At 49.8% G+C, this 15,022-nt stretch overlaps 1 protein-coding gene across 3 annotated transcripts in view; it reads left to right on the top strand.

Moving 5' to 3' along the window:
• The window catches only part of DIAPH1 (diaphanous related formin 1), a 113,639-nt gene extending 99,023 nt beyond the window's left edge, over positions 1-14,616 (top strand). For 2 of the 3 annotated variants that reach the window (XM_070792073.1, XM_070792072.1), the window contains 9 exons: positions 1,675-1,769; positions 2,093-2,194; positions 2,409-2,648; positions 2,766-2,895; positions 3,616-3,741; positions 4,339-4,502; positions 4,830-4,965; positions 6,834-6,920; positions 12,721-14,616. In XM_070792073.1, coding sequence (XP_070648174.1) covers positions 1,675-1,769; positions 2,093-2,194; positions 2,409-2,648; positions 2,766-2,895; positions 3,616-3,741; positions 4,339-4,502; positions 4,830-4,965; positions 6,834-6,920; positions 12,721-12,875 — 1,235 coding nt within the window. In that variant the 3' untranslated portion in view covers positions 12,876-14,616. Of the gene's footprint in view, positions 1-1,674; positions 1,770-2,092; positions 2,195-2,408; positions 2,649-2,765; positions 2,896-3,615; positions 3,742-4,338; positions 4,503-4,829; positions 4,966-6,833; positions 6,921-11,107; positions 11,152-12,720 lie in introns of all 3 variants that reach the window. The other variant, XM_070792074.1, reaches the window with a different exon arrangement.
• The last annotated feature ends 406 nt before the right edge of the window (positions 14,617-15,022 follow it).

The following is a 15,022-nucleotide window of genomic DNA, read 5'->3' as shown; positions in this document are numbered from 1 at the left end:
AAGGCAGTGACCTGGGCAGGAATCATTTCAGTATAGCATCAGTGGTACGAACAGAACTCTGGACTCCATTTGTATTTAAGTCCTGGCTCCAGTCCTTAGTAGCAGTGTGACCTTGGACAGGTAGGTTAAGTTCTTAAGTATTAGTTTCCTTTTCTGTCAAATGCGGCTAATAATACAAACTTACACATTATTATAAATAGGGTTAAATGAGATCATATGTGTAGATTATGTTTATGATACTAGGTCTTACATGGAATATGCACTCAACAAATGATTGTCATTTTTCCAGACTTTGTGGGGACAGAAGAGTTAATGAGAATGTGGAAGAGAGAATAGACTGGTGTTTTTAGTTTCTTTTTTTGTTTGAGATAGAAAAGGTTTGATTATGTGTATAGTTGTCCCTGATATCTGTCGGGTTCCAGGACCTCCAGCGATACCACAGTCCACAAGTACTCAAGTCCTTTATATAAAACGGTGTGGAACAGTCTGCCCTCTGTATCCATGGATGTGGAAGGCTGTCTGTATATGCTGAAGGAAGAGGCCCTTAGGGCCACCTGTGCTGTTGAAACGTGAGAAAAGGCTGGGTGCATGGATATAGTTCTGCTAAACTTAGAGAAGTGTCAGTGTACATTTTCTTCTAGATGATTCCAAAATAGTCCTTACTCAAGCCTTTCCTAGTTCCAGCTTTTCTGGTTCCAGCTGAGAGCCCCAGTGCTCAGTTTTTAAGTGCCATAAGAGAAAGCTTAGCAAGTAATTTGACCAGTACCTTCAATTTTCCACATTAAAAAGAAGCAAGATCTTTTTAGAACAAATAAGGAAGTGGTGGGACATTTGGGAGAACAGGGCCATTTTTTATGGAGGAGCTGGCAAGAGATCATGGACTGGGGACACGCAGAGGGTTCCTGGCCATCATCAGGGCCACTTCATAGAATCTGATCTGTGGTGTCCATCAGCCCAGGTGTAAGGGAAGAAGATGAGATGGCTGGGTTAACCAGGGACTGGAAGGAGGAGAAACCAGAGAGTAAGAATTGTAGTAGTAATAGGGCGGGAGTGAAAGGGCACACCACAGGGTCTGGGTTAAACAGAGAAAGCCAGCTAGAACTGAGACATTCAGAGAAAATGGAATGGTCGTCTCTATCGTGAGAGAGTGTGTGCATGCAAGAGCACGCCGATGAGGTTGAAGAGTCAATTTGGGAACTAGTAAGCGAGAGCTGGAAGGATGAGAAGTGTTTGCTAGGGTGTGGGATATAGCAGTTTAAAAATCAGAGCATTTCAAGGCAGTGGCAGCTCTGAGGATAGAGTCAGGGAATGAGGAACTAAAATAGAATGGGATGAATGTTTTTGATGTATATAGATAGATCAAAGATTTCCTGTGTGAGCAAAGACAAGGAGTCAGTCACAGTGTTTGTAGAATGTGGTGCTTGGAACAGTGTGGCTGGTGTGTGAGTGATACAAATGTGGGGGTTCGCACAGGGGAAAACTGGGAGGTGGGAGCCTGAAACACGGCTCAGAAACCTGGATATTAACTATACAGGCAGTGAGGAGCTGGTGGAGGCTTCTGATCGTGACTTCAAGAGTATTCCTAGGAAAATTGTCCAACGTAGGTTTGTAGGATGGGCTGGAAGGTGGAAGAGACTGAGAAAAACATGTCTTTTGTATCTCATTTCCTGGCAGCAATCTTTTTGGGTTCCTTCCGCATGCCTTATCATGAGATTAAGAATGTCATCTTGGAGGTGAATGAGGCTGTTCTCACTGAGTCCATGATCCAGGTAAGGAGCAGGCTCTTCCTGGCGCTGGCTCTCTGCATCACTCAGCACCAGTCTGTCTCCTCTCTGCTTAGACCATGAGGACTCTCTTAAATATCATTGACTTAAAGAATGCTAGCTTTGGATAAGCTTCCATCCCTCTGGTAATCAGGTTATTTCTGGTATATTTTTCAAAAGTCCTGCCGTCTCACTGGATGCCTCCCCAACCACCTGACCCCAGCCCATGTTTCCTTCTTAGTGGTCCTCAGGCAGAGTGAGGGCCTGACAGGGGGCTCCCATTGTTGGCTCACCCCGCTCTAACTGAGACAATCCCTTCTCTCTTTCAGAACCTCATTAAGCAGATGCCAGAGCCAGAGCAGTTAAAAATGCTTTCTGAACTGAAGGACGAATATGATGATTTGGCTGAGTCAGAGCAGTTTGGTGTGGTGGTGAGTGGGGCCTCTGGCTCAGGCTCTTCTCTGACTCCCTCTTCCACAAGAGCATCGGGACACTTGCTTCCAGCCTCTTGTCCATTTTGAACCCATCTTTCTTTCTCCTCCCTACGCTGTAACTCAGATCCTGCTATAGGAGGCGTAGGCCTGTATCCTTTCCTTCCTCTTCTCTCTCTCTGCTGGCTGTAGTGGACTCCTTGTCTCTCCGCAGATGGGTGCAGTACCCCGCCTGCGGCCTCGCCTCAACGCCATCCTCTTCAAGCTGCAGTTTGGGGAGCAGGTGGAGAACATCAAGCCCGAGATCGTCTCGGTGACTGCCGCGTGTGAGGAGGTGCGAAAGAGCGAGAACTTCTCTAGCCTCCTGGAGATAATCTTGCTTGTCGGAAACTATATGAATGCTGGCTCCAGGAATGCTGGTGCTTTTGGCTTCAACATCAGCTTCCTTTGTAAGGTGAGCGGGACAATGGAAGGGAGGCCGTGGCCTCCAGGAGCCCAGTATGGCAGACTGCTGTTGGTCTAGGTGGCCTTGGGTGTCAGGACTCACCCTCTTCCCCTTTTCCCCTCCAAGCTTCGAGACACCAAGTCCACAGATCAGAAGATGACATTGTTGCACTTCTTGGCTGAGTTGTGTGAGAATGATCATCCCGAGGTCCTGAAGTTCCCAGACGAGCTTGCCCACGTGGAGAAAGCCAGCCGAGGTGAGGCAGATTGGGATGAAGCTAGAAGGGGGTTCCAAGCCCCAGAAATCTCTGCTCAGGGCAGGGAAAGAATCAATCTAGATTTTAGATCATTTTCAGTTTAGACAGTTGTAAGGAGGAATGGGAGGATGCTGGTGTGGTGTCTAAGCCACAGGGAGGGGTATGGGGCAGAAGAGGAAGTAGGAAAGCTCCATGTGTGCGAACGGGAAGCACTCTTCCCCTTTAGGAAAACATCAGACACCAGGAAGCAACTGGAGGAAAGAAAGGTAGGTGTTTGTCGTTTAAGTCAACAGCTTTTCTTATTCAGAAAGCATAGACTGGAATAACAAAAACCAGGCCTCGCCATTCTGGGACTAGGCAAAGAAAAAGCAGCATTTCGTAGAAATGGGAACAGATTTCTGCCCTCCCTTTGTATTTCTGTTTATGTCTCCTTCCTCTCAAACCCTGTTCTCTAAAATAAATGAGAACAAGATCCTGAGGGATTTCATAGATTGTTGTTAAATTAAATGAAGCCTCTCTTCTCTTCTTAGTATTATGAAGGTTGGAGGTTTAATCATCAAGTAATTTTAGTTTCACTGGAAAAATGTGTGAAACAATTGGAGAGTACATAAGAGAACTAAAATAATTAAGTACAGACCATAGCTGTGCCCTGAAGGACAGAGTAGGGTCTTGAGGCTGGAGGTAGTGAGCTCTTGCTGTCTGTTTCTGTGTCTACTTTAGTTTCTGCTGAAAACTTGCAAAAGAACCTAGATCAGATGAAGAAACAGATTTCCGACGTGGAACGTGATATTCAGAATTTCCCAGCTGCCACAGATGAGAAAGACAAGTTTGTTGAAAAAATGACCATATCCTTTCTTGAAAGGAGGGAGTTGCCACCTAGGAAAAGAAAACTTCCCATGGAGGGAGACAGGATAAACTGACGGCATACAATTCTTCCTCTTCAGAAAATGTGTTTCACTAAGAACAGAGTTATTGAAAGCACTCTCATTGTTGTGTTTTGCATCAAGCCTTGCAGATAAAGTCTAAGTCTGCTTTGAGACCTTGCTCCCCGCCCCATCACACACACACAACATATCCCCTCCTCGCCCCTTCCCAAAGATGACTACTGCCACTGGACTTCTGATTTGCAATCTGATGAATTTATTTTCATGAAAACTGCATTGTATTGCCTTAGCATTTAATATGTTTTGGCCCCGTTTCCACAGCAGTAGATGCAGAACAGTCTCTTTTTTGACTTGCCAGCCCCTGTTCTGTAGGAATACCATAGTCAATGGTGTACTCTTTCCCTGTTTGGATGTTTCAATTGCTTCTGGGTTTTGCTAATATGAACAGTGCTGTGCTACGCATCCATGTGTACAGATAGCAGTACGCACATGTGAGTGTTCGCAGGGCTGGAGAAGCTGGTCTGCTTCCTGGTGTTGGTCCTTGACTTGCTGCTGCACAGCTTTGTGAAGGATGCGCAGGAACAGTACAACAAGCTGCGGATGATGCATTCCAACATGGAGGCGCTCTACAAGGAGCTGGGCGAGTACTTCCTCTTTGACCCCAAGAAGTTGTCTGTGGAAGAATTCTTCATGGATCTGCACAACTTTAAGAATATGTTTGTGGTAAGCAGGGATGGCCTTCCTTGGTGGCTCAGTGGTAAAGAATCTGCCTGCCAAGCAGGAGACAAGAGTTCAGTCCCTGGGTCGGGAAGATCCCCTGCAGAAGGGAATGGCAACCCACTCTAGTATTCTTGTGTGGGAAGTCCCATGGACAGAAGAGCCTGACCAGCCTACAGTCCATGGGGTTGGAAGAGTCGGACACAGGGAGGCCTGCGAAGTGGTGCTTCTGTCCATCTTTCTCACTTTCCACTGGGTTCATGTTGGTTGGTGGTGGGTGTGCACATGTGTGAGTGCCTTCGTGCCCATGTGTTCACTCCCCTCTCCCCCTAGCAAGCTGTCAAGGAGAACCAGAAGCGGCGGGAGACAGAGGAGAAGATGCGGCGAGCAAAGCTGGCCAAGGAGAAAGCAGAGAAGGAGCGGTTGGAGAAGCAGCAGAAGAGAGAGCAACTCATAGACATGAATGCTGGTGAGAAGCGAAGGGCCGATGGGCTGAGACAGGATCAGTTGGAAGGCTGCTCTGTCTAGAATCTAGAGGCCAGAGCACAGCTCATGTCTGAGCACAGCTCCTGGCAGATGCTGCTGGCAGCCTTCTGCCTCCACGGTCCTGACGCTGGACTTTAACCGTGGCTCTGAACACACACGCTCCAGCGCTCCACTCTGTCTTTTCCCTCCTTTGCTGTCCTGCACTATGTCTCGTCTCTGCAGTGACTTAGTGTTGCTGTAATATGTATACTTGCCTTCTGCTTGTCTAAAAATTTCCCTGTCCGGTTTTCATACCCTCTACAACATCTTGTGCTCTTTCCCTCAGATTGTGTTCCTGGCCCTGCTCCTGTCTTTTAATGGTTTGTCTTCCCTTTCTGCTTATTTCGCCAAATGTTGTGTCCCCAGGACCTTCGCACGGTTGTACCCACCTATCAGACTGTAAATGGACTGAACTTCTGCAAAGGGGGCAGGGGAGCTGGCCACCTTCTTCTTTCTTCAGTGGACTTTGTATTTCACTCTCAGAAGCATGTCTTTGTTGAAACATATGGCCTCAATTACTGGCCCTCTGTTTCCTGTTTCTGCTTCTTTCCTGCTGCCGACTCCCTGCGCTCTCTGGCTGCTCTCTCTGTGGGCAGCGGAAATTCAGCATCCATTACATGGCCCTGAGCTGATGCCACCCTTCTTGACCCCGAGGGGCTACGAGCCATCTAAGTAAAGAGGTTCTCCGGGCTGCTGGGTCTGGCAAGAATCAGTGCTGTGCTGAGCACAAGGGGTGAGGGGCTCTAGCATTTTTGCTCGCAGGGACTTGACTTTGGCCACTCCTGTTGTGGTATGATTAGGGACCTGAAGCACCCTGCATTTCTATTTTTTCTTTATATTTTTTTGGGAAGCAGTTCCCCTGCCCTTACTCCAGTTGTATGTAAGCCACAAACTTTGCTCTAATAATAAACAAGCCCACGTGAGGTATATCCTTCACCTTTCCCCCCTTCTCCCCAAGCCTCTAGAGTTTGTGCCTAGTTATTGTTTAGAGTGTAATAAGGAAAGGTGGAGTCCAGCTGATTTGTGGGATGAAGGCTGCACACATCATCAGTCAGCACAGGGGACCCTGCCCTGGACCACGTACCCAGGGCAAATAAATGAGGTTGGAATGTAGGTCAGCTGCACTGGTGGCATTCAGCCAGCAGGTGGCGCTGGGAGCAGTGAGTCCAGCTTTACAGCTGGCAGCCTGCTGGCTCCTAGGGATTTCAGTTTAAGATTTCACCACCCTTAGCTGTTGCCATGGAAACAGAGCCGAGCTGGAATAAGGATTCTACATTAACTCTTTGTATTCCAACCAGCAGCTCCTCTTAGATTCTGAGCTGACTTCAGGAAGATGCAGCCACTGGGGGCAGTACTTAAGTGAAATGCGCTCTTGAGAGGTGGTCTCTCCTCAGCCCTGCTCTTAAACTGGAACCAGGCTTTCCATGAGGGGTTTATGTAGGATAAAGAGAGTGACCTAGTTCCTTATTAACTTCATAATCCCAGCCTCTGTACTCACCCCAGTCTTAGAGTCGGGCAGTTCTCTGTGCTGGTTTTGATGGGGATGGGAAGGGCGGCGGCACTGCAGGAACATTATCCAGGGTCTGCAGTGGCTGGTAGCCAGTGAAACCTAATGTTTTAACCATTTGCAAACAGACACAAGTAAACATGGACTGTGAAACCTGAGATTGAGCCCGCTGTGTGCTGAGCCCCCAGAAACTGTGGACAAGGGCAAGCTATACATACAGCGGAAATGCATTTTTTTGTGTGGGGCTCAACCCATGGATGCTGCTCAGGCTGAAAAGCTTACATCTCCATCTTTGTTCACGACAGAGGGTGATGAGACAGGTGTGATGGACAGTCTTCTGGAAGCCCTGCAGTCAGGCGCAGCATTCCGACGGAAGAGAGGACCCCGTCAGGGTAAGTCAGCAAATGGAGCCCAGCCTGGGTGCTGAAGGAAGGCGGTGAAGCCTCTCTGCTCCTGCTCATTTTAGGCTAAGAGCAGGTGATGATGTTCTGAGGGTTTATAAACTTCCCCACAATGTCCCTGCATGTAGAGTGGATTATCCAGTCCTCTTCTAATTGTTAGAAAGGACTGACGTGGAGAACTAGGATTTGCGGGACTGACAACATACTACATTTGGTTATTCTTACATTTCTCTTCATTCTTGAGGCAGAAATGTAGGCTAAGCATTGTGCAAGACACAGATATGGGTAGGCATCTGGGTAACAAAAAATTGATGTAAATTCAAAACCATACATTAGATATAGGAATACAAGGAAAATAAGTGTCCTTACTCTCAGTTTCACAAACAGAAGACACAGAGGATAATAGTTCAGAATCCTATAGAGAGAAGGCTGGGTGTCATTCTCTCCAGATGTGTTAAATAAGGATGTGGAGGAGCATCTTGACCGAAGCTCATGCCGTGTCTGAGAACCTCCTTTTCCCGAGGGCTAGTCAGGCTGTACCGCTCTCACCGTCCCTGTTTACCGCCCCCCTCACCTGCCTTTCAGAAGATTTAAGTGGATTACGTTGAGCCAGAGCCTCTAAGAAGAATTATGGGGATAGGACAAATGATCCAGGCATTAGTGTGGGGAAGTATCAACAGATAAATCGCCTTTGAGGAAGTGTATAGTGGGCAGAGACTGTTCCAGAAGAACGTAGGTCCAGAGCTCCTCCTCACAACCTGCACTGCACAGTCTGGTGAAGGCCCTTTAGGACTGGGAATGTGGGCTTCCTTCCTAGGTTGAAGGGTGGGCATTACAGAAAAGGCGGCCTTAAGCTTTGTTCCCTATTCCCTGGCCGATGCATTCTGTAGGCCTGTGTGATAGGAACTTCACTTCGAGGCTGTTGTACAGGTTGTGCGGTTTGCTTTGGCCACTGCTGAGCTATTAACAGTGACATCTGTAGGCCGATGGCACCTGCCTTAGCCTGTTAAGAGGACCTTACAATCCAGGGCATGGAGTATGCTCGCCCCACACAGTGCCCTGGCCCAAACACTGGATCACTATGAGAATGCCTGCCTGTTTCTGCCAATATGCTGAATACCCGGAGGGAAATTCCCTACTGAGGGCCCTTCTGTATGACTTCAAAACCTTCCCAAACAGAAGAATGTCTAGTTAGAACTCTGTTTGCTGGCATCCTCTGCGTACAGCCTCTCTAGAGGAGGAGAGGTGAGTATGGTGGGTTTAGATCTTCGGAGATATACGTTTGGTCTTCTAGATCTGGGTGTGGTAGAGTGTGAACTAGTAGTATTTTTTGCGTTTAGTCTTTAGAGAGTCTTGTGACATTGTTTCCTCCCCACCATATAAGGTGATGTGGCCTGACATTAAGCGTTTCCAGATAAACAAAAACACACCACCTCTCCCTGTTTTCCTCCATCCTGTTAGCTAACTGCCATCCTTCATCAGACTTGAGGTGGGGAATTCCCTTTTCATTTTCTTCCAGTGGAACTGAACCAGAATCCCAGATGCTTCCTGAACACAGGGAACCAGACATCAATGGCTTCCCTCTCCTGGGGATGCCCCATTGCCCACTTCTTCCCAGGTGGGAAACCAGGACTTACAGGCCGAAGCAGCAGGGATTTTGGTAAAACCTAACCTGTCAGCAGAAGACCTGAATTAGTCAAAGTACTGTTTCCCAGTGCAAAAAGGAGGAGGAGGAGACTTAGGTGAAAATGACAACGACATGCTTTTAGAATTGGCTCCATCCTTATCTTTCTGGGCTCTGGGGTCACTAAACACACTGGACATATCTGGGAGAAGCTCTCAGGGGAAACATTTCCTGTTACTCTGATAAGCCCTGTAGACATTGGTACATTCACTTCCGAGTAAGTGGCTTGGAGCCATGAAACAGAAGGCCAGGCAGCACAGTCGAGCACCGAGAGCACAGGTCTAGACGGGGTCAGAAGACCCAATGTCAGATCTAACTGATGCTGTCTAGATTACTCGAGACAAGTTTCTGGGACTCAGTTTCTTCATGTCTAAGAGGAGAGTTGGGTTAAGAGGAGAAAAGAAAGGTTGGACACAGAAGGCCACACTGTAAAACTGTAAAGGCTTTGGTGACTGGGGGTTTCCCTGAGTGGCTACTGGACATAGTTGATTCACCCTTTGCTTGGCTGTCTCTGACTACTGCTGCCGACTGGCTGCCCTGAGCCAGAAAACCAGAGTGCTGTCACACAGGTCTGCCTCACAGCCCTCTTCAATCCCAGAGAGGCAGCTGTCCATAGTCAAAGACACTAGCTTCTGCCCTCGGATTTAAAGGAATGTTTTAAAAAATCTTCTGGTCTCTGGAGACCCGAGGGAGTGACCAGTGTACAAAGACCCATTGAGGAGCTGAAAGAGGAGAGTGACTATCAGGGCTGGTTCATTAAAAGTGACATGTAAACTGCTGTGATCTGCAGGGCGTGGGAGAACAATGCTGTGAGTGTCAGGGGGAAGAATCCATGTGATTGTATTACAGCAGATATTTCAGGCTGTCTGAGTCAGCTTCTGGTTTTAGTGACTCAACTTTATCTCCATGTCTGAACTGTGGCTTCTTATATACAGGCCATCTGCTCACTGGGATAAAAGTGAAGGGAAGAAAGAAATTCATCTCCGTCTGCCTTTCCTTCCCCCTGCCACTTCCCAGCTTCCTGCTAAGCTCCCCCTACACGGATAGAACCTTAGAGTTGGGACCAGCTCTAAAGATCTCCAGTGTTTAGCAGCTCACCTTCTCTTAGGTAACAGGGCTTGAAATCCAGGTAAGGTCTTGCCAAGATCTGCTGGTAGAGCCAGAACCGGAGCCTGCTTTTATGAATCCAGGTCCAGGACTCTTTCCACAAGGCCTGTGTGAGGAGCAGGAAATGATGGTGAGCCCTCTGTGTGGGCCAGAAATACTCTTACACTCTCCTTCTGCCAAGGAGAGCCTGGATGTGGTGAAATCGGTTCAGGGAAATTTCCAATGTCCACATGTCTAGAGAACTTAAGAGTGTTTCCTCTACCACCACTTATATCTCCCTCCACTTGTGTATTAATAAAAATAGGACAGGAATTAGTGCTTCAGACAGGGCTGAGCTCTTCAGGGGCGACGACTGCGCACCTGCCCCAGTTTCCTCTTCCCTAAGGAAGCTCGTTAACAAGAGTGCTTCCTCCAGAGTAGCAGTTCCTAGCCTGTGTTTTATAAATACCTTTTTCTAATTCATCTATGCCTGATTTTGCTGGTGTTTTTATCTGGCTCAGCCCTAACGTGTAGGGATCTGGCCTAAGAGAGCTTTGACCAGTGTCTCAAGGTTAGGGCTCCCTGGTCCCATAGAAGCAAAATATGCTTCTGCAGCTACTTTTCAATAGTCTCAACAAGTACGCAAGTTAGGGAAAGGCTCGGAGGGCATCTGCTGGAGGGTCAAGCTGCGGCCCTGAAGCTGGGGTGGCGGCCAGGATTCCTTGATCCTGTTCCCAGTTCCCACAGGAGTTTTCTTGTTCTGACCTTAGGCCACATCAGGTATCCCCACTTTCTAGGCTTAAAAGGGAAATTTTGGTCTTTCCCAACTTACCCTCCACTCCATTTTTATGAATCTGTAATGCATCAGCAGCTTTTTTAATCTAGAAGAATATAGAGACATGCTTGACTAGGTACAAACTGGTATCTTCTGAGTTGAGAGAAAGAAACCCAAGAGAGAAACAGCTAAAGATACTTCCCACTTGAATTCTGACTTTGCCCATGTTGTCCAAGATGAATGCTCCTGTAGTTCCTTTTCCCTGGGTCCAGAGTCAGGAAGTAGTATTTTAACATGTACTTAGCCCTTGAGTCACATACAAACAAATATAATTGGAATATTTTCTCAAGTGCTGGTGACTGAATTCGAAGAATCAGCCACCACCTTTCCGGACATGAGAAGTAGGGTCCTAGAGGAGGGAGTATTTCAAAAAAGAGCAAAAACCAAGCAGGTGTGAAGCAGATTTTGCTGGAGATAGAAGACCATCCTGGTCGCACTCCCATGGGCCCCTTCCCTCCCTGCTCAGTCCCTGAGGCAGCATCACAAGGGATGTGAAATCCTGTGGTCTCCGCCGCATGCCTTCCCCCTGTGCCTGCCAGCCAGGGTCTTCACTGGTCTTTCTCCTCTTATTAGACAATCCCAGTCCCTGGGAGGAGGAGGAGGAGATCTATAAATTGGTAACCTGTGGGCATGCCGTGTGCTCCCTCTTACCTGTGTGTAGACTTGGTCACGCTTCTGCAGAGGCCGACAGCCCTGGGGAAAGCCTGGGCCCCCTGACCCTGTTTGGCTTCCGTCCCACCTCAAGCTTTTTGCTGGTCCCAAGAAGGCAGGGTGGACGCTTGCTTCACTGGCTCTTCAGGACCTCTTCCTGCTCACACCTGCTGCTGCCCTGTCCTGCACTCGAGAGTGTGGCCTTCTGTCCTCTGTCTGCTTCTTCAAGGTTTAGGCGCTGCTTTCTCCACCCAGCTTCCTGTGACCCAGAGCTGGGTTTTTTGTTATTTTAATTGATGTATCAATCACATTCCTAAAATGCACCCCTTTAAAGTATACAGCTGTGGTTTCAGTCTACTCACAAGGTTGTGCAGCCATCACCACTAATTCCAGAACATTTCATCATCCCCAAAAAAGACCCCATGCCCATTAGCAGTCACACCCCCTTTAACACCTCCCCCAGGCCCTTGCAACCACACATCTACTGTCTCTGGATTTGCCCATTCTAGACATTTCATAGAACGGGAATTACAGCATCTGTGGCCTTTGTCTCTGGCTTCTCTGACCCCAGGCAGGCTGCTCTTTGTGCCCCGCAGTCTCTCTGGGCCACTCTGAGGCCAAGCGGCAGACAGCTGGAGACAGGCTCGGTCCCAAGGATCGGCTTTCCGCTTGAGGATACAGGACCAGGAACGTGGAGTCTATGAATTAATGAGTGTCTGGGACAACTCCCAGCAGTTAGGACAGGAACTCGTGGAGGGACTGGTTCTTCTCTTCCTATTTAGGGTGGCCACTGAAGCTTCACTAGCCCTTAGCCTGTCAGGCTGAGGCCTCTGTAGGGTTCCTTCTGGCCTCCCCAACATACCTTCCCTCACCCTTCTCCCTTCACACACCCACACACACTGCACACCTGCCCTTGGCCTTTGGATCACCACTGCTGCCCTTGAAGAGCTGGACAAGAGCTCGCTGCGTGGGCATGGCCCAAGCGGGAGGGTTGAACACAGGTGGGGTGGCCTCATGTGTGACAGTGCACGGCTGCTGCTCCTCTCTGCAGGAGCCCCTCTGGCCGCCACACAGCCTTCCCTGCCCTGGGCTGGCTGACAGTGATTTTGGCCTAGGAGCTTCCATGAGGACTGCCAAGAAAACAAAATACTACTATTGTTTACTAAGCTTGAGTCTGTTTACATCCAATGACTCTCCAATGAGAAAACAGATTTTGAGTACTTATCGCTCTCCCTGCTGATACTTGAGCCCCGCTCTGTCTGCAGAGCTGTATTTACACTCTTGTACTGCTTGTCACAAGGAATGTGAGAGCCAGACTTGCTTTCCCGCTTGCACCGTGCTCTACCCCCACTCCTGCCCCCACAAAGGTATCTTCCATGTGTTCTTGGCTCTCTCCCCGTCCTGTACAAGAAGGGCCTCTGAACTGACCTGGCCAATGCGTGTGCATGGCTTCTGGCCGAGTATCTGCCGTAGAGATGGAGAGGGATTGGAAACTGGCCTTCTGTGGACAGGATGGCTCGTGTCTTCTCTTGCAGGCGTCAGGAAGGCAGCGTGTGCAGCCACATCTCAGCTAGTCTCAGAGCTGACCAAGGAGGATGCCATGACCTGTGTTCCTGCCAAGATGCCTAAGAGTGAGGAAGTCCCCACCATCCTCGAGGAGACCACAGAGTTGCTCGGCCGTGCAAGCTAAGCCAGGTCCTGGGGCCACGGCAGCTCCTCGGTGGAGCCCCCGACTCTCCTGCCTGCAGCATGTGCCTGAAGGGTCGCGGAGGTGTTCCTCTGCGGTGGCCGCTCCCATCACCCTGACCCCACCTTACTCTCCGGCATGCTGCTCTCTGCCCATCGCACACAGCTTCAGCTGCCTGGAGGCCAGAAGTGTGGGGGGCCCAAGCCCAACCGGGGCAGTCCTGGCTCGTTACCAAAGCAGGCTCCGTGTTTGCTGCCTTAACCCCAAGTGTCTCCACTGTTCTCCGGGGCCTCATCTCAGACAAGGCCCACCTGCTGTCTCAGCCCCTGCCTCTCTAGTGGGCTTTGCCTAGGTCAATTGTGCTGGGTTTGTGCTTTTCTGTTGTGTGTTCTCTGGTCCTGAGAGCAGCATGGGCTTAGGAACCTCTGGGCTCCATCCCCCAGCTCTGCTCTGCCTGCCCCGGCTCCTGTTGTCTATTATTGGTGGGGAGGCACTGGGAGGTGCTTCCAAGGAAGTGGGGAGCAGATCCCCCTCCCACCCCACCATTTGAGAAAGACCTCCCCAAACAAGGAGGATCTGCCTAGGCCAGGGCCTGGGGGCGGGCAGGCAGGCAGGGCAGGGTGGGGCGGAGCCGCCCCCAGCCTGCTGCCGTGCTGTGCACCTGCCCTGGCCTCTCTCAACCCTCCCCCGTACCAGCCCCCAGCGGCTGAGCCACGGGCCCTCCTCACGCCCTCCCCAGAGCTTTGGTCTCATCTGAAAGTGTGGGCTGTCCTGTGACCATCCCCACACCTTACCCTCTGTCTCCAAGGAAAGGGGAGGTGGAGCCTCCTGGTTGAGAAATTGTTTTGCAAATGGATCTATTTTTATATGAATTTTTTTTTTTAAAGAAAAGCCTTCCTCCTTTCACCTCCATAATATAAGAGGCTTTGATGGCAGGTTCCAGAGTCCCTGGGATTTCTCACCACAAGCCTCAATTCTGAGCAAGGCCCTGGACCTCCATTCAGCCCTGAAGCCTCTGGGCCAGTGCAGACTCTCACCCCCAACATCTGACTTGGGGGCCAGAGGCGGCTCTTCTCTGGTTGAGCTGGACCAGGCCTAAGCGTAATAGGAGCTCTCAAACAACAAAGAGTTTTTATAAATTTAATATATTTATCAAGCCAAATGTGCAGATGCTAACTGGACGCTCTGGAGAAGTGGGCCCAGGGACGCCCCACCCTGTTCTCTCTTCAGCAGTGGGAAGGCCACATATTTCAGTGGCCACAGCCACAGGAAGCTCAGATTCTCTGGCTAAAGGTAACACTTTGCCCTCCTGTGCTCCTCTTAGCTTCCCGCCACCCCCAGGTAGGGGGCGAGAATGGCACTGGAAAGGCCTGGCCCTAAAGTATAGTTCTTAGAGCAAGGGGAGCTTAGACCTCAGGCGCCCCCAGGGAGGCCTTGAGGCTGGGCAGAAGGGTTCTGGTTGCTAGAGCCTGTGTGCAAAGGGGTGCCAGCAGCCCCCCTGAGCTAGTGCTGGGAGGACTATGGTCGGGGGGGGGCCTGCTACTCCCCTCAGTCCCCTCCTCCCTGCTGACATCTGGGGCTTTGACCCTTTCTTTTTTAATCTACTTTTGCTAAGATGCATTTAATAATAATAATAAAGGGACAAAATGCAAACCTGTTTCCCTCGCCTCTTGGGCTTCTGGGATGTCATCACCTCCAGTTTGTTGGGTTTGTTTCCAACTGTTAATAAAGCATTGAAACAGTACTGCCTTATAGCTTCCTTGTGAATTTCTGCACTCTTCACTGTCATCCAGGCTCCTCCCCGGTTGTCCTGCCTCAAGCCTGTGACTGACTTGACAAATCATCAGAAGGGTGGCGGCACCTTTGAGTGCTGGCTGGGTGCAGGGCTGGCTGCCTCTGTAAGGGAGTGGGGCCCCAGTTCAGCCCCTGCCCTTCTGCATTGCTGCCTGTTAGCTCAGAACCCTTTTCTGGGACTCCACCCCCACCTCCCCATGACTCCAGACCTCACCTGCAGTTTCCTGGCAGTACCTAGGCCTCTCTTGCTAAGGGAAGCCTGTGACTGCCATTCTCCCACATTCCCCTCCCTGTGGACACACTTGGTGGCCACAGACCACCTTCCCGGCTAGGGCTTACCCTGGGGTGGGAACCTG

This window comes from Bos indicus, chromosome 7 (genome assembly GCF_029378745.1).
Source record: "Bos indicus isolate NIAB-ARS_2022 breed Sahiwal x Tharparkar chromosome 7, NIAB-ARS_B.indTharparkar_mat_pri_1.0, whole genome shotgun sequence".
Taxonomy (NCBI): domain Eukaryota; kingdom Metazoa; phylum Chordata; class Mammalia; order Artiodactyla; family Bovidae; genus Bos; species Bos indicus.
The sequence above is the reverse complement of the archived record's forward strand: the minus strand, read 5'-3'. Positions and strand labels throughout refer to the sequence as shown.